This window comes from Trichomycterus rosablanca, chromosome 12 (genome assembly GCF_030014385.1).
Source record: "Trichomycterus rosablanca isolate fTriRos1 chromosome 12, fTriRos1.hap1, whole genome shotgun sequence".
Taxonomy (NCBI): Eukaryota; Metazoa; Chordata; class Actinopteri; order Siluriformes; family Trichomycteridae; genus Trichomycterus; species Trichomycterus rosablanca.
Window position 1 is genome coordinate 4,050,623 of NC_085999.1, and position 18,562 is coordinate 4,069,184.

Below are 18,562 nucleotides of genomic sequence, written 5' to 3' on the forward strand. Positions count from 1 at the left end.
TTGGGAGAGCAGAGAAGCTCGCCTGAGATTCCAGTTGGTGATGGTGTGACCCCCCTATCACCGATCAGTCGTGTAGTGTGAAATACACACCGACCTGAAAGACTCCCGATTACAAGAGATCCAGTCGTGTAGTGTGAACTGTACAGCCACCCGACCACTTGGAAAGTCGTGTAGTGTGAACTTGGTATAACACATATATTATATATTATACGTATACTATATTATATGGTGTAACACCTTATAGTACCTTTAAATTTTTTTTTTTTATTTAATTATAAAGCTTTAGGATTTTTAACGATGTTAAACCATGCATGGAATTGGTTTGTACCGCTTTATATGTACATAATCTATAATATTCACATACATCAGCACAAACCTACACTTTATTACCCACCTCAGCTCTTTGTAGTCGTTTGTATTTCTGGTGCTGGTTTGAGACCGACCACCGCTCTCTTTTACAGCCTGACAGATCTGCTCTGGCATGACTGGGCACATGGTCAAAATTATTTAGTCATCAGGTTGCAGGCGCTTTTTGTAATAAGCTGTGATTATGGGCACCGTGCAGCCTTCGTTCTGTTCCGTCTGCCACACTTATAATAATAATAATAATAATACATTTTATTTATATAGCGCTTTTCAAGATACTCAAAGACGCTTTACATAAGACAAATAATCAAAACAAATACGTACATACACCATACAAATCATAGTACAAAATCAAAATAGTACATCAACATCAAGAATAATTAAGATAAAAACAAAGAGAGCAGCATAAGACAGTTCATTAAAAATTTGCTAAATTATGAGAGAGAACAACAAATATAGAACAATTTCTTAAAATTAGACAGAAACAGGACAGATTTACATGCAATCAGGAAACTGAAAACTTTACAAGTTTTAGGATCTAGGACTTCACATTTCTGTCGTGATCTAAGTATAAAAACTATTAAAAAGAATAGCAAAAATAAAAGCATTTATTTTGTGTTGTTACAAGTTAAATGCCACTCTGAATAGATGAGTTTTGAGAAGTGACTTGAATTTGGACAGGTCAGGACAATCTCGTAGGTGTTTGGGGAGAGCATTCCATAAAGATGGAGCAGCTATGGAAAAGGCCCTGTCACCCCAGGTCCGGTGCTTGGTCCTAGAGGGTATGGACAGTAGGTTAGCCTCAGAAGAGCGAAGGCTACGGGAGGGAATGTGATGATGGAGCAGGTCGGTGAGGTAGGATGGGGCCTGATTATGGAGAGCTTTGTGAGTGAATAGAAGAATTTTGAATTGAATGCGTTGAGCAACGGGAAGCCAATGAAGTTTTTGGAGAACAGGTGTAATATGATCACGGGAGCGAGTATGAGTAAGGAGGCGAGCAGCTGAATTCTGGATATACTGAAGTTTTTTTAGGATTTTGTTAGATGATATGGAATGTATAAACCAGGAACTCTTCAGGTGAATGTGCTGCAGTTTTGTGGAAAATTACATTTCAGGGCAATTTGATGCCCTTTTTATGAGTCAGTCCTTGGCTATGACGCAGGAATTAGTTAGGCATTTTTATTGCAGTGCATTAATCTGCAGATTCAGAGCTGTTAGACACATCCTACCTTTTCCAGCTGTCACACCGTCACATCTGTAATCAGTTATAATAATCCAGTGCAGATGGAATGCCTTTTAATATACAGTATGTGTGTGTGTGTACATTTTAGCATATTCCAGCTGTTTCAAAGCGCAGAGTCTTTGTTCATAGCCATTAAGGACCTGCAACAATGGCTGCACGGCAGAGCCAGGATTCGAACCCACAACCTTTCGTTCCTTAGCCCAAATCTCTACCCACTTTCCTTAAAGCTAAATATACAGTGAATTCAGTGAGTATTCAGACCTGTCGACTTTTTCTACACTTTATTATGTCGTGGACTTTATTTTGAATGGATGTAATATAGCATGATGCTGCCACCACCATGTTTCCCAGTTAGGATGGTATTAGCCAGCCAGGTTATATGCACCCCTTTTTATATATAGCCAGACATAATGCTTGCAACGTTACATATTATATGGGGAGTGTCATTCTATGCACTTGTTTAGGCACTTTGACCAGGCAGCAGAGGTCAGAGATCACATTATAGTGACCATGAGGAATGGCATAGCCTCCCATGGCTCCACTTACCACTCCTATGCAGATGATACTCGGCTTATTCTGTCATTTCCTCCTTAAGACACACAAGTTTCAGCTCGCATCTCTTTCCATTTCACAATGGATGTCGGCTCATCATCTCATTTCTGGAGATCAATCTCCAACCCAGGACCTAGTCATCTCTCTTGGCGACTCCCAGATCAGACCATCTGATAATGTAAGAAGCCTTGGTGTCGTCCTGGATAACCAGCTGACCTTCTCTCCTCATGTAGCCAACATGACAAGATCGTGCCGGTTCCTCCTTTATAACATCAGGAAGATTTGATCAATTCTCTCCATAGAAGCCACCCAGGTTCTTGACCAGTCACTTATAATTTCACGGTTGGACTACTGCAACTCCCTCCTGGCAGGCGCTCCTATGTCCACTATTAAACTTTTGCAACTAATCCAAAATGCAGCTGCTCGCCTGGTCTTTAACCAACTTAAACACTGCCACATCACCAACACTTTGGTTCTAACAGGGTTTCAGCAGATCTGTGTTTTTGGACTGTTGTCTACTTAAACCAGAGTAAGGAAATGTCCACTATGGAAGCGCTTCTGTAAGTCGCCCTGGATAAGAGCGTCTGCTAAATGCCGAAAATGTAAATGAGGAACGTTGACTTACCTTCCTCAGACACGACCAGTTGTGCCATTATTATTGAGGCCATTAAAAGTCTCAGATGTTGTTTTATATTTTTGCTCGATGGATGTCTTGCCTAGAGTTTGATCCCTGAGAACACCAGCCTGTTCCCTGGACTTCATGACTGGGTTTTTGTGGCCCTGCGATGGATTGGCGTCCTGTTCTGGATGTGATTCTAGGGACGCCGCACATACCACGACCCTAAATCGAATAAAACAAGAAAAAGTAAATTAATCTTATAATTAAAGTGTAAAGAATTGGTGTGGCTGAAACACAATCAGATTTTGTGACTGGTGTCCACATATTTAATGTTTCAGTGTTTTAATATGGACTGGTGTCATTCACACAAGCTGACGACACAGTGCAGTTTACCTCTTTTACACATAAACGACCCAGTACACACGATGTAGACGTTAGTGGTTTATACCTAAATTCCAGCAGAACCCTGAGATGTGAGACTTCCGTCTATCTCGTGTCCTTTTTAATTGGCCAATTAGTCAAATGCTTCACTGCTGATTCACACATGACCGGCAACACTTTCATTCCGCAAACATGTAAATGAAGAATAAGCTTAATGTGACACGGTGGGTAATTACATCGTACCATGGTAACTATAAAACCTATTATACACCGGCGTGGTAGTATTATTATTAGAATGCACACTTTGTGTCTTATATAATGTATTTTACAGTATATTTTGTAGAAATCATTCCAGGTAAAACAGTGTTTATTATATAGACTTTGTCTCAACTACATTTACAATTAGATTGCATTTATTGTATTTATATTTAAAGCGACAGCCACAAACCGTGCAGGCAAGTGAGGGTTACCGGCCTTCCTCATGGGTACAACATGGGGCTTGAACAAGCAACCTTTTAATTACTAGGCCAGCACCTTAATTACCGAACTACCCCTGCCTAAAATGTATCACAGTCTTTAATAAATAGTTCATTACGAGTTCTAAATAAACAATAGAGATGCAGGTACTGTTTAAAGCTCTTCCTACAATATTATTGTAGTATTGAGAAAATACGCATGGTTCTACCTTTATGCTAAAGCGTGGTGAAAAAATATCCACATCATTTGGCAGTGGTAGCTTAGCAGTTAAGGTACTTAACTAGAAATTATAAGGTTCCGGGTTCAAGCCCCATCGTCGCCGAATTGCCACTGTTGGGCTCTTAAGCAAGGCCCTTAACCCTCAATCGCTTGCATTGTATGCCCAGCCGACCAGTAGCAGAGCTGACATTCAAACGTGGGGGGTTAAGAATCCACATCATTTTTTTTTTTTTTTTTTAAAGCAAGTAATGTTACCCGGGTGGCTCGGTGGGTAGCACTGTCACCTCACAGCAAGAAGGTCCTGGGTTCGATCCCCAGGCGGGGCGGTCCGGGACCTTTCTGTATGGAGTTTGCATGTTCTCCTCGAGTCCAAAAACATGCAGTCAGGTTAAGTGGAGACAGGTGAATGGGTGTGTGTGTATGTATGTCTGTCCTGCAATGGGTGTTCAGGGTGTTACTGTGTGCCTTGCGCCCATTGAAAAGCTGGGATAGGCTCCAGCACCCCCCCCCCCCCCCCCACCTTAAACGGATAAATATCATCATGGACATTTCTCAAAGCAATAAATCAGAGACCCACCCAAACACATATAAACAGCGACTTCTAGAAGTCAGAGAAAGATTTCCTACATTCACTCCTATATACACAGACGGCTCAAAAACAGACAGACATCAGCAGCAATGGTATCTGGTCAACAACTAAAAGGAATAACCCTCCCCAAACCAAGCTCGATTTTTACAGCAGAAGCCCAAGCACTACTCCTAGCATTAGAGTATACAGAATCAATTCAACAACAAAGAACACTCATATGCACAGACTCAAAATCCTGTCTACAAGCACTTCAAGCTCTAGAAACCAACCACCCAACAATCACAGAAATTCTGCAGAAAGTATACTACCTAGAACAACACAGTTACAACGTCGTCTCATGCTGGATACCAGGACACTGCGGGCTCCTGGGTAACGAGAGAGCAGATCAAGCAGCAAAAAAGGCCACATGCATACCGGATCCAATGTACCAGATCCCACCAGTGGACCTCAAACCTACAATAAACTCATATATCAAGGACAAATGGCAAAACGACTGGAACACACACCAGAATAATAAATTGCACAAAGCTAATCCCACTACTGGGGAAAAAATGAAGACCTACCTCGAAAACCGTTGGGACCAGACAGTGTACACAAGATGCCGTATTGGACACACAAGATTAACACACATGTACCTGACAAAAGGCGAAGCTGTCCCATATTGCGCACCATGCCAAACACAAATTACAATAAAACATTTAATGCTGGAATGTGTCATCTAACCATGAAAGACAACAGATCTTACCAGCAAAAACCATAAAAGAACTCTTTACCAAGACAAAAGCAACAACACTCCTAAAATTCCTGTCATTAACAAAACTGAAATAACTCATATAAATGAACATACATAGACAACAGACATAACTTCTCTAAGTCAAATGAAATAAGTAAATAAAAGACAGATCACTACCTTTCCTGCCATGAAAATGGCCCAAAGGTCAGACATGGCGTTAAAAACTACACACTAGCCGCTCAGGTGGCGCAGCGGTAAAAAAGAAACGCGCTGCAACCAGGGCTGGATTCTGAGAAGCGTGGTATCGAATCCAGCCTTGCTTTACCGGTTCGAAGCTGAGTGGCTATATGAGCAACGATTGGCCGGTTGCTCATGCGGGGGGTGGGACAAAGAACCGGATGTGGGTCTCTCTCTGTCAGAATGCGATCGCGTTCTCTGCCGGCTGATTGGAGGCGCTTACACAGAGATGGGAGAGGGTGCCCTTAGGGTGTGTCTCTCCGCATGCAACGCTAGGTGGCGCCAAACTCGTCAATGTGTGGGTGGCAAAGATGCATCTGGCTGCTGCTCGTGTTTCGGAGGGGATACGGGTTAGCTTCAATCACCTCCGTCAGGGCAGGGTTCAGCATAGACAGAGAGGAAGCACGATGCTAATTGAACAATTGGATGCGCTAAAAGGGGAGAAAAAGGGGTAAAAAAAAAAAAAAAAAACACTAAACTAACTCCAGCAAATTGTAATTGTTTTGTCGTTTATAATTTAATTTATCAAAATGTAATAGAAATAGCTCTCCTGTTTAGATTAGAATCTCTGAATGCGGCTGTAAGCAGAGCTGGCTCATGTGCACTGAGGGTGGGTGAGGGTGCGTTTCAAATCAGTACTTTTACACTCTATAAATCTGTAGCTGCGACTTGAATTTAAGTAAAGACTTTTTTAACCAGCAGCATTAATAGAACCAGGATTTCTTGGTCAGTTATCGGTAATCGTAGTGGGTAATCATTAACATCACTAGTCTCAACCCGGTTGGGTGCTTTCATGCCAAGCTTTGACCTGGTAAATCGCTGCTTTATTCTGAGATAAACGTGCTTATTATTTTTAAAAGGGACGTAGCGCGCCCGTCTTGGCTGCTCCTCTGCTTTCTTCTGCCAGACCGAAGCTGAATGTATGAAGCCATAATTTCAGGCTGCAAAGTCTATTAAGTTCTTATTGATCTGGCCATTACTGATGATCTGAATTCATTGTAGCGAGAGAAAAGTGCTGACCAGGGATTGCGCTAAATGACCAACATAAAACACCAGCGCACCACCACCACCTCCGCTCTGCCCCACTCTGCTCACCAGCTTCCAGAATGCGGTCCGTGTTTAAATCCGCTCCTTCTCCCGAGCTCCGTCCATCCCTCCTCCTTTCCTTCAGCCCGGCGGGGCTGTCGGGGTGGATATGTCCACCGTAAAGACATGACACGTGTCACCTAGCGGGCATTAGCCTGTTCGCTAATCTACCCATCAGTCATTGTGACAGCGTAGAGACCCTGATAGGAGGCGTTGTGGTGGAGGGCACAGTGCTGCAGGCAAACTCACACCTTTAATACCCCCCACAACACACACACACTCTCTGTCTCTCTCTCATATCTGCTACCCCGACACTGCAAACCAGCATCTGTACCCTCCATCGTTCATCATGCTCACTGAAGAAACCTGTTATTATACTCGACGTGCTGCGAAGATGCTCCGAAACTGAACATGCAGCGTCATTATTTATAAAATCTTCTTTGTTAGGGCTGCGTGATGATGCAGATGCAAAATAAGAATTCATAGTCAATAGTCATCATTTATTACTTTTTATTTTTTTACTTTTGTAAAAGTATAAACACAGCAAAGTGATACAGTGATATTCCACAGGTAGGGGTGTGAATGGGATCATAATTAGCAGTATGATCTTGTATATGCACCACCAACAACCCAGCACACTCTCAAACTCAATTGTTGCTTTATTGGCATGCCAACATATGGACATTCGTATTGCCAAAGCACAAGTAGAGTAAATATATCGACAAGGCATAACTTTAAGACCACTGACAGGTGAAGTGAATAACACTGATTATCTCTTCATCACGGCACCTGTTAGTGGGGGGGGATATATTAGGCAGCAAGTGAACATTTTATCCTCAAAGTTGATGTTAGAAGCAGGAAAAATGGGCGAGCGTGAGGATTTGAGCGAGTCTGACGAGGGCCAAATTGTGACGGCTAGACGACTGGGTAAGAGCATCTCCAAAACTGCAGCTCTTGTGGGGTGTTTCCGGTCTGCAGTGGTCAGTATCTATGTACAGTGGTCCAAGGAAGGAACAGTGGTAAACATTGTCAGCATTGTTGCAGACCATGTCGACTCTTTCATGGAAACGGTGTGTTGATGGCTGTGGTGCTCTGCCACAAAGCAAGAATGCTTCAGGAACGGTTTCAGAAGCACAACAACGAGTTTGAGGTGTTGACTTGGCCTCCTAATTCCCCAGATCTCAATCCAGTCGAGCATCTGTGGGACGTGCTGGACAGACAAGTCCGATCCGATGGAGGCCCCACCTCACAACTTACAGGAGTTAAAGGATCTGCTGCTAACATCTTGGATCCAGATACCACAGCACACCTTCAGGGGTCTAATGGAGTCCATGGCTCAACGGGTCATGGCTGTTTTGGCAGTAAAAGGGGGACCAACACAATATTAGGAAGGTGGTCATAAAAAAAGTAACATATATACAGTACATGTGAAACTTAAGGAAAACAGTGCAAGTAGTAACAACAGTGTATCAATATATATTTTTGTTTTTTAACCGAGACAGTAATACTAATAAATATAAGCAGTTAGAACAAGAAATGTGTGTGTGTGTGTGTGTGTACACACTCTTCCTGCTTGAGGATGTTTGATGTGCATGAAGTCTCTGATCGAATATTTATAGCTGGCAGTGGTGGAGTCTCACGGAGAGCCGTACCCAGCACGGAGAGACCTGCTATGAACTCCACGAACCCTCACCACTAGCCAGACAGCAGAGCTCACAAGTGAACTTATTACATATAGTAGGCAGGCACGGTGGCTACTATGTCACGGTGTCGCCTCACAGCAAGAAGGTCCTGGGTTCGATCCCCAGGTGGAGAGGTCCGGGTCCTTTCTGTGTGGAGTTTTCATGTTCTCCCCGTGTCTGTGTGGGTTTCCTCCCACAGTACAAAGACGTGTAAGTGAGGTGAACTGAAGATGCAAAATTGTCCATGAGTGTGTTTGATTGAACTTGAACTGATGAATCATGGGTAACCAGTCATGTCCCGTCATGAATGTAACCAGTGTGTAAAACATGACGTTAAAATCCTAATAAATAATAAATAAATATTACATACAGTACAGATGCTTGTACGATCCGCACTGTAGATCAACATTTAAATGCTTTTCTGTCTCAGATTCCTCAGTTTTACTTTATACTTATATAAACAAAATGCTAAAACGGCTGCGCTTTTAAACAGTACCGTGTGTGTTCATGTGCATCCTAGAGTTTTCCAAATACGTTAAATATATAGTTTAATCTTGGACCCACTGGCAGGTCGATAGATTTTAAAAGGTGATTCTATCTTGTATTTTTTGCGCTCTGTTAGACATTGAGGAGTAAACGTTGGTGTAAAGTAATTCGGCGAGCACAAACAATAAAACAGTTTTGACACGTCGCTTCTCCATAGACCTAAAAAATCCAGAATTTTCTTTTCCCCCGAGCGATAAATGTGTCATGGATCTTAATTTGCAGCAGAGATTTTGTTCACTCCTCTTTTCCTTATGAAAAATGTGTCCATATGTGAAATTAAATTGTAGTCTGGCAGTGATAATGCACTGAGGCAGCCATTTCAGTTCTGCTGTCTCACACATACTTAATATTCAACAGTGCAGCACAGCAGGGTGCAGGACTGTCCGGGTGCAGGAAAGTCAGGGTGCAGGACAGTCCGAGTGAAGCTCTGTCAGGGTGCAGGACAGTTTGGGTGCTGGACTGTGCGGGTGCAGCTCTGTTTGGATGTAGGACAGTCCGGGTGCAAAACATTCAGGGTGCAGCTCTGTCTGGGTGCAGGACAGTCAGGGTGCAGGACAGTCAGGGTGCAGCTCTGTCCAGGTGTAGAACAGTCAGGGTACAGCTTTGCTTGGGTGCAGGACAGTCCGGGTCGACTTCCTCAAGGTGCAGCTTCACCCGGGTGCAGGTTTATCAAGGTGCAGCTCCGTCCGGGTGCAGCTCCGCCCGGGTAACGGACAGTCCGGGTGCAGCTCCGCCCGGGTAACGGACAGTCCGGGTGCAGCTCCGCCCGGGTGCAGCTCCGCCCGGGTAAAGGACAGTCCGGGTGCAGCTCCGCCCGGGTAACGGACAGTCCGGGTGCAGCTCCGCCCGGGTAACGGACAGTCCGGGTGCAGCTCCGCCCGGGTAACGGACAGTCCGGGTGCAGCTCCGCCCGGGTAACGGACAGTCCGGGTGCAGCTCCGCCCGGGTAACGGACAGTCCGGGTGCAGCTCCGCCCGGGTAACGGACAGTCCGGGTGCAGCTCCGCCCGGGTAAAGGACAGTCCGGGTGCAGCTCCGCCCGGGTAAAGGACAGTCCGTGTGCAGCTCCGCCCGGGTAACGGACAGTCCGGGTGCAGCTCCGCCCGGGTAAAGGACAGTCCGGGTGCAGCTCCGCCCGGGTAACGGACAGTCCGGGTGCAGCTCCGCCCGGGTAACGGACAGTCCGGGTGCAGCTCTGTCTGGGTGATTAACTTCATTAACTTGCTTTCTGTACTTTTTCCTCTCTGGCTGTGAGCAGGTCCTGAAGGTCTGGGTTTCACTGTGGTAACCAGAGACTCGTCGCTGCACGGTCCCGGCCCAATCCTGGTCAAGAACATCCTTCCTAGAGGAGCCGCCATTAAAGATGGTCGTCTGCAGTCTGGAGACAGGATCTTAGAGGTGATTCTGCTTCTCTTAACACTGGACACAATCTCTTCACAATAAACGATTTCACATCATTGATCATGACATCGTACCTGAGCAAAATCACAACACGTTCAGTGAAATATAGTTTGAGTGGTAGCTCAGCGGTTAAGGTACTCGACTAGTAATCAGAAGGTTGCTGATTCAAGCCCTGCTGCCAAGTTGCCACTTTTGGGCCCCTGTGTCTCATCACGCACAAGTCACACTCTCACAAACACACACATTCACACCTGTAAACACTTGCATGTGCAATTCACATTACGGAGGCAATCCCAGCATTCAGTGCAGCACGACTTTCTCACAGAAATTGAGAAATATGGCGGACGATAGCGGAGCAACCAACGGAGTTCTTTTCAAATGTAAATAAATTCTCATTGATGTTTAATCTGTATAAAGGTGTAATTATACGAGTGTCGTTTATTTGTAAATTCGGGCTCGTCAGGGACAGTTTAAGCGTTTTCGGTACACGGAGGGAGACGTTAGGTGGCGTGCTAGCGGGTTGTGCCGCTTCAGCCCATTGGTTTGAATGGCCTCAGGCTAAGTGTGTTAGCTTAGTAAGCTAAAACTGTGGTGACGTAATCGTTGTCTAAATAATCTGCTTTATGAGTTTGATGTCCTATTAGAATCCTCTCTAGTGAGGCAGCTGATCAGGTAGGCAGCAGGCATCAAGGCAGCTCACTAGGTGTTTGTTTTGGTGTGCACCAGGTAAACGGAGTGGACATTACAGGCCGATCTCAGGAGGAACTGGTGGCCATGCTGCGCAGCACGAAGCACGGCGACAGTGTGAGTCTGGTGGTGGCGAGACAGGAGGAGTTATTCCTGCCCCGAGAGCTGGTAAGTGTCCAAGAGTTCAGTCAATAAAACCGCATGTCCTGTCTGATAAAGAATAAAGCACTTCCTGTAAACCCTGCTATCTCTGCTCAGACGTGTGTGACGTCCGCTCGTGTGTCACGGCCGTCTGTAGATGTTTTAATGTCCGGGATTCCACGGCGTACCGTCCACACCCCCGTTTCCTCACGGTCACTTCCTGTCTGATTCCTACAGCTGCTTTTCTTCCCCTCATTAAAGTGAAGCGCTCTTCAAGCTACAAGTGCTCGTGATGTCCAGAGATCGATCATGAAAACACTACAAATTAAATCATTTGTTCATTTTTAAACAAGAAATCGTCCCTGTAGCCGTGATCATTATTTAGTTTGGTTACATTAGAATGTTCAGCAGCACCTGATGTCTGATTCTGTCATTAAATTGGGGGCTGAATATCTAGGGTCACTAGTTAAAATAAACAAACAAGCTTCTGTTTTGCATTTTTCTTGAATTAAATTTCATTACAAATCTGTAATTCCTTTCATTATGCATCTCAAACCTCAAAAGTTTGTCAACACAGAAAGGCAAAGACTGCAAATACATTAAACTAAACCCTCAGCCAAACCCAAGATAATACAGAAATAATCCTCAAATTCCATAATAGTAGAAAACTGTTTAATAAAATAAGATTGTAATATAAAACTATAAGACTGATCCAATAAAATAATATAGAAAGGTGTACTATATATAAACATGGAATAAACATGTAGATAGACAGTACATTATCAAACTACTAGTAAAATAAATTGTGCAATGGAGGGAAAAAGCCACATATATATATATATACCTCACATATCTGCACAATTATATACCCATAAAGGCCCTATGTATGGATATTTATTTTAACATATCTATACTATTATTATTATTATTATTATGTACATACTGTATTACTATGTATATATACCTAATACCACATATAACTATGTAGCTAAAGTTATACTTATTATAATAAGCATAGATATAATAGTTTGCTGATGTTTTTTTTTTCTTGTACATCTATCTATGTCTGTCTTTCTGTCTGTCTGTTTGCCTATCTGTCTGTCTACCTGTCTTTCTATCTGTCTTTCTATCTGTCTTTCTTTTTGTCTGTTTGTCTGTCTATTATATGTCTGTCTCTGTTTGTCTGTCTTTCTATCTATCATCTGTCTGTCAGTCTGTATGTACATATGTACCATGGATACATACATAGTACTCACTCCTGTATAAATAAATATCAGGTGTATTTAAGAATAGAATTTTCGGACGTCTCTGGACCTTATCTGCAGACTGTCACGGCTGGAGAAGGTCAAGTCATTTCTGTATCTCTGTTCCTCGAGCCAACCTTGCAGACAGGAAGTTCCCCTGTTTCTGTTTCCTGTCTTTGTCTGGGTTTAGCACCACCGAGTGTCTGCAGGGATCTCACTCTCTCTCTCTTTGTTTTTCTTCTCATCTTTTTCCCTTTTTCTCTTTCACTGTGTTTATATTTCTTAATCTTTTTTTGATGAACCGTGTGACCTGTGTCGGCCTGTGATCGCGCACGCCGTCCGGCTTCCTGCTCACCGTGTTGATTTAACAGCGGACAGGAAGACGGACGGTCAGCACACTCCTACAGGAAGTGCCGGTGCATGCAGGGCCGCGTGGAGTCGGAGGCCGCAGTCGTGCAGCCGTGTGTCGGGTCTTCCTGCGTCTCTCTGAGCTGAACGTCCGGCGTCCCCGTGTCCGTCTGTTTCTGCCTGGCTGAATGTTGGGATCTTCCCTGTTACCATGATGATGCTTTTAAAGGTTTTTCAAACCATCAGGATGTCGCTCTGACCCCCATTGTGTTCAGGTTTTATGTATTTATTTAAACAACTTCAAACGCACAGTTGTAGACTATCGGCCAGAATGTTTTGAGAACCTGCAGGTAGCATTTAAAGCGATATTTCAGATTTATTATCGATACGAGGGTCTTCAAATAGATTCTGCACTTTTTTAAAACTCTATTTATTAAGAATTTCAAAAACAAATCACATCACTTTTCTACACAGTCGCCTTCCAATGCATTTTTCCAGCGTCATACCAACTTTTTAATTCCATCAGCAAGAATTGTTTATGGTTGGGCGCCCTATGGTGCAGCGGGATATTCCGCTAGTGCACCAACTCCTCGATTCGAAACTCGCCGTTGCCACCGGTCGGCTGGGCGCCGTCTAGCGGGCACAATCGGCAGTGCCTGCAGCAGAAACGTCTCTGCTAGGGTGGGATGACCGGACTATGTGGGTGTGTCTTCAAACGCTGTGTAAGGACCCTGATTGGCAGATAGAGAGGCGCCTGTGCAGAGTTCATAGGTGAAAAAGGGTTCCGCTAAGGGCTGCACGTGGGTCGTTGGAGGCGTGAGCAGCAGTATACCCACCTCGACTGCAATCAGGGATCCCACAGCAGCAGAAGACAAATTGACTACAATAAATTGAGCAGTTTCTAAACAGGACAGTTGTAGCCTAGTGGTTAATGTACTGGACTAGTAATCAGAAGGTCACTGTCACAGTACTGTCTCTTTGGATAATAAAAGCATCTACTAAATTCAGATAATGTAAATTGTGAGAAATTGGCGTGTAGCCACTGATGCAGCGCTGCTTTCACATCATCATCACATGAACTTTTTCTTCCCCTTAAAGCTTGTTTGAGCGTCCAAAAAGGTGGAAATCAGATGGAGCTACATCGGAACTATAAGCGTCTCTCAGACACGACCGATTACTCCTCCTCCCACCCTCACCGCTAATAACCAAAATATAAAAGTGCAAAGATTCCTCGTATTATTATGAATACACCTTTATTTCAGTTCTTTTTTACTTTTTAAAGATTGCCTCACTTTCCTTACAATATATCACCAGGATTCTTGCTAGTTGCTGCTTTTGTTACTTCAGGATTAGTCCACTGCAGTTCCCTCTTTAATAGCCTTCTATTTAAAACAAGCGCTCGACCACAGTGCATTATGGTTCAGCAGCGTGAGTCCTCACACACCGAACGGAGCGTGCCGTGTCTAACAAAGAAACGCTGTCCGTATTATTGTGGGAGGCTCAGCAGGTGTAAGTAAAACGAAGCGCAGCAGGACGTGCAATTAATGAAAAATAATTAAGAGTGGAATATAATTAATCACACATGAAATAATTACAGGCTACGAGGTGTAGAAACCAACCTGAGCGCAGCAGTATGAAGCTGGTGATACGTTATAAAGGCAAAAGTATTGGGACACGCCTGCACAGAGACTAACCAGACACTGAAGTCTAGAACATGATTAAAATCCTAATAAACAAATGAACAACATCAAATAATGATGCTGTGGGTAGAATTTATAACACAGTGGTAGTGCAGCACCTAAAACACTGGACTGGTAATCGGAAAGTTGCAGGTTCAAGCCCAACATCTGCCAGGTCGCCAATGGCATTTTACTTTAAATTGCTTGGATTGTTTAGAGTCACAATTGTAAGTCCTTTGGATAAAAGCGTCTGCCGAATGCCATAAATTCTAATTTATTTAATTAAGCCTCCTGTCATACCTGTTGACAAGCCTGTCATACGCTGTCATGGATGCCATAACACTTGCTATTGGGCATTATAACAGTGATGTGATGGACAGACGGACATAGATATATAGATAGATAGACAGATATATATAGATAGATAGACAGATATAGATAGACAGATAGATAGATAGATAGATAGACAGACAGACAGACAGACAGACAGACAGACAGACAGACAGACGGATCAATGGATCGATATGGATGGATGGATGGATGGATGGATGGATATACAGATAGGTAGACAGATAGGTAGACAGACAGAGAGAGATAGGTAGATAGATAGATAGACAGACAGACAGACAGACAGACAGACAGATAGGTACACAGACAGTCAGAGAGATAGGTAGACAGACAGATAGAAAGGTAGATAGATAGACAGACAGATAGGTAAATAGGTAGGTAGGTATATAGATCATTGTTAGGACAGTTCTCATAATATTTAATGATAATACAGCTTCTTAGCCCATGACAAGCTGTAATGACGTCTGTTATAAAGGCTGTGATGACAATTACCGTTACTGCTGACATAACACTGTTATAATATCTGACATTAAATGACCACCCATGACAGCAAATCACACCTGACCTGCTTATTTAAATGTCATGAAGTAATGTGGTGGTATTAAACCGCACTCCCTGTGACCTCTCCTTTATACCCATCTACCCAAATCATTAGAGGATCAATACAGCCAAAAATCACTGAATGTTAGGAATACATCGCAGACGTTCAGCATAAAGTATGGGAAACGTTTACCACCAATAAACTCTACGAGATCCATCCTACTATTAAAATAGACAGAATTCAGTACCCCAAAAAATGATGGAAACAAGAAGTCACCAAACTCACTCATAACTACCTAAAGGGAGGTAGCTAAAGGGAGACCAGACCCCCACTCACCCCGTCTGTGGAGCAAGATCCTCTGTTAAACACATTCGGTGGGTGCACTGTCGCCTCCCAGCAAGAAGGCTCTGGGTTCCAAGTCCTTTCTATATGGAGTTTGCATGTTCTCCCCGTGTCCGCATGGGTTTCCTCTGGGTGCTCCAGTTTCTCCCACAGTCCAAAGACGTACAAGTGAGGTGAATTGGAGATACAAAATTGTTCATGACTGTGTTTGATGAATTTTGTGTAACCAGTAACTACCGTTCCTGTCATAAATGTAACCAAAGTGTAAAACATGACGTTAAAATTCTAATAAATAAATAAATCTTCACCTCATTCTCCCCAAAAACTTAAATTATTAGAAGCAATATGACTTAAAAATGCCATATTACAGCATCCTAATGAATTCATGAATTCCTATAAAGAAACATATCGTCCCCCCACTTTGGCTTTTTAATGATGGAACCTTTTATTCAGCCATGATTATAGCCACAGCAGCCAAACAAACAAATAAACAGAATTCCAAGTAGGAAAGTACGTGAACAATTCAGTTTCTGCACTCTCTACAGATTAGACGATGTGTAAACAAGCAAATGTGTTTGAAACATCAATCAAAAACGATTTACATTTAGTAATTTGACACCCTTAGTGTGTATTTCTGTTCTTCATTTCCCGAAAAATAAAGGCGTCAGTTTACACTCCCGTCTATAACGCATCAGTTATGGCAGCTGATAAATCGTTTACACCACATTAGAACCCATTCACACTCGTTCTTCTGATACAGTCTCTGATGTGTGTGGTCTGGCACGCTTTGCTTGGCGTTCCCCTGATTGTTTTTGCGGTGTACAGTAACTGTTGGCGAGGATGTGTTGTCATGCTGGAGCGTAAAGCATTAAGCGAGCTCGTTACGACCAACATCTGCCCTCCCGCAGGACCGCACTCACCGGATTATATCACACCGTAACCTGTAAACAAAGCAAATTACTGCGCTGTTACTCTGGTGCCGTAACTCTTATTCTGATAGGTAAATACAGTTGTGATCGAAATGATTCAACCTCCCGTGCAAATTTGGTTGGTTAGCAAAATGTACAAACATTAACCCTTCAATGTTCTGCTCAACCATCGTGTCTGAATACTTGTGTAAAAATAAGCTGTATTTAAATAATCTTGTTTGGGACGTATTTACTCTTGGTTGACGTGTGTTAAACTCAAAAATAATGATAGATGACGCTGTGGTTTTAAGAAAACGGACTTTTTAACTAGATGTCAACTTCTGAAAATAATCCATGACTGTTGCATCTCAACTGTTTGGTAGAGGCTCATTAAAAATACTGTGTGCACTAGTAAAAACAAAATCAATAAATAAATTTTAAAAATAAATTAAGAATAATAATAAAAAAATTTATTTAAAATAATAATAATAATAATAATAAAATAATAATAATAATAATAATAATAATTGGTTTAGTCCCAAGAAACTAAGAAAAGCAAATAAATAATTTTAAAAACGTTATTTTCTTGGTGAGACCATTAAAGGCTTAAGCAGTTGCAGTAAACCAGTCAAACAAGAATAATTTCCATAACTCATCACAGATGCTTGTCATGAAGGGGTTGAATAATTCTGACACTTCAGTAGTCAATGAAAGTGCCGTTTTTTATGCAATTCCACCAGTGCTGAGATCTCAAGCTCTCGAGTTTGAATTTCAGCTCTGCTATCGTTCGGCTGGTCAGATCCCAACAGCAAAGACCATCAAGCAACTATTAAACAACACAAAAACGCTCCTAAAATTGTTGTAGCCTAGCGGTTAAGGTACTGGACTAATAATCAAAAACGTTGCTGGTTCAAGCACCACGACTACCAGCTTGCCACTGTTGGACCCTTGAGCAAGGCCCTTATCCTTTAATTGTTTAGACAATATACTGTCACAGTACTGTAAGTCACTTTGGATAAAAAGTGTCAGCTAAATGCCGTATATGTAAAATTGCTGTCAGTACAAAACTAAAGCATCACATATAAGGGACATACATAGACAACAGACACAACATCACTAAATAAAACTCAATAGCGAATAAAAGACATATCAATGGCCCTCCAGGCCACCCAAGGAAGATGGAGGTCCCTGCTGAGTCAGGTTCCTCTCGAGGTTTCTTCCTGTAATTTTAAGGGAGTTTTTCCTTGCCACTGTCGCCCTTGATTCGCTCAACAGGGGTTTTTGGTCTGTCAGTCCTGGATTCTGTAAAGTTGCTTTGAGACAATATCTATTGTAAAAAGTGCCATACAAATAAATTTGACTTGACTTAAGAGCTGACATGGTGTTAAAAACTAAACACTAAACTAATTATCTGGATAGGTGCTTAGACAGATGGGACGGGGGATAATGGAGATCAGTGCGTGACTCTCTCTGCGCTAGTCGGATATCTATAAGAACCTGTCTCATTCAGGTGAGGAGATGCAGTCGGTACTGCACACGTGTCAGAGGGGGCACAAGATGGTTGCAACCCTCCTTGGTCAGAAGTGGAGGCGAATTACGATTGGGTAATTGGATATGACTAGATTGGGAGAAAATTGTAGGTAAATGCATAAACATAATATGGCGTTTAAAATGGCATTTACACTTGATTCTTCGTTTGATTGGTTTAACTGCTGAACGTTTGTACATTTTGCTAATAAACCTAATCTGCACTGGGGGTTGAATCATTTATATATGTTTTTTTGAGGGGGGATGGAACATAGTGGCACGCTAATGCACTTTCATCTCAGCTGCAGACACTTACACATGGGAGGCCGGATGATTGATGGGCCGACGGCGAGGTGCGCACGCGTTCACGGACTGAGATATCAGGGTGGAGAGATTAATGTATGTGAGGGGAAAAAAGCAGCGTGATTGAAAGCTAGCGATACATAAGAGCTGAAGCAGGTATGGACTGATAGGGAGGAAGGCGGGAAGGACGGACAGACACCGCCGGAGTGATCATGAATCACAGAGACGGTGCGACAGACGGGAGATTGTTTGCTGGGTGCCTGTAAAATACAGAAATACCGAATTCAAGGTGTATTATTATTATAATGTGTGGGGAATATCTAGTGTAATGACTTTTATTTAGCTTAATGTGGTATGTATGTAC

At 42.9% G+C, this 18,562-nt stretch overlaps 1 protein-coding gene across 2 annotated transcripts in view; it reads left to right on the forward strand.

Moving 5' to 3' along the window:
* The window catches only part of pard3bb (par-3 family cell polarity regulator beta b), a 416,753-nt gene that overhangs the window by 149,886 nt on the left and 248,305 nt on the right, over positions 1-18,562 (forward strand). For both annotated transcript variants that reach the window (XM_063005444.1, XM_063005445.1), the window contains exons 10-11: positions 9,988-10,127; positions 10,857-10,985. In XM_063005444.1, the coding sequence (XP_062861514.1) occupies positions 9,988-10,127; positions 10,857-10,985 (269 nt within the window). The remainder of the gene's footprint in view (positions 1-9,987; positions 10,128-10,856; positions 10,986-18,562) is intronic.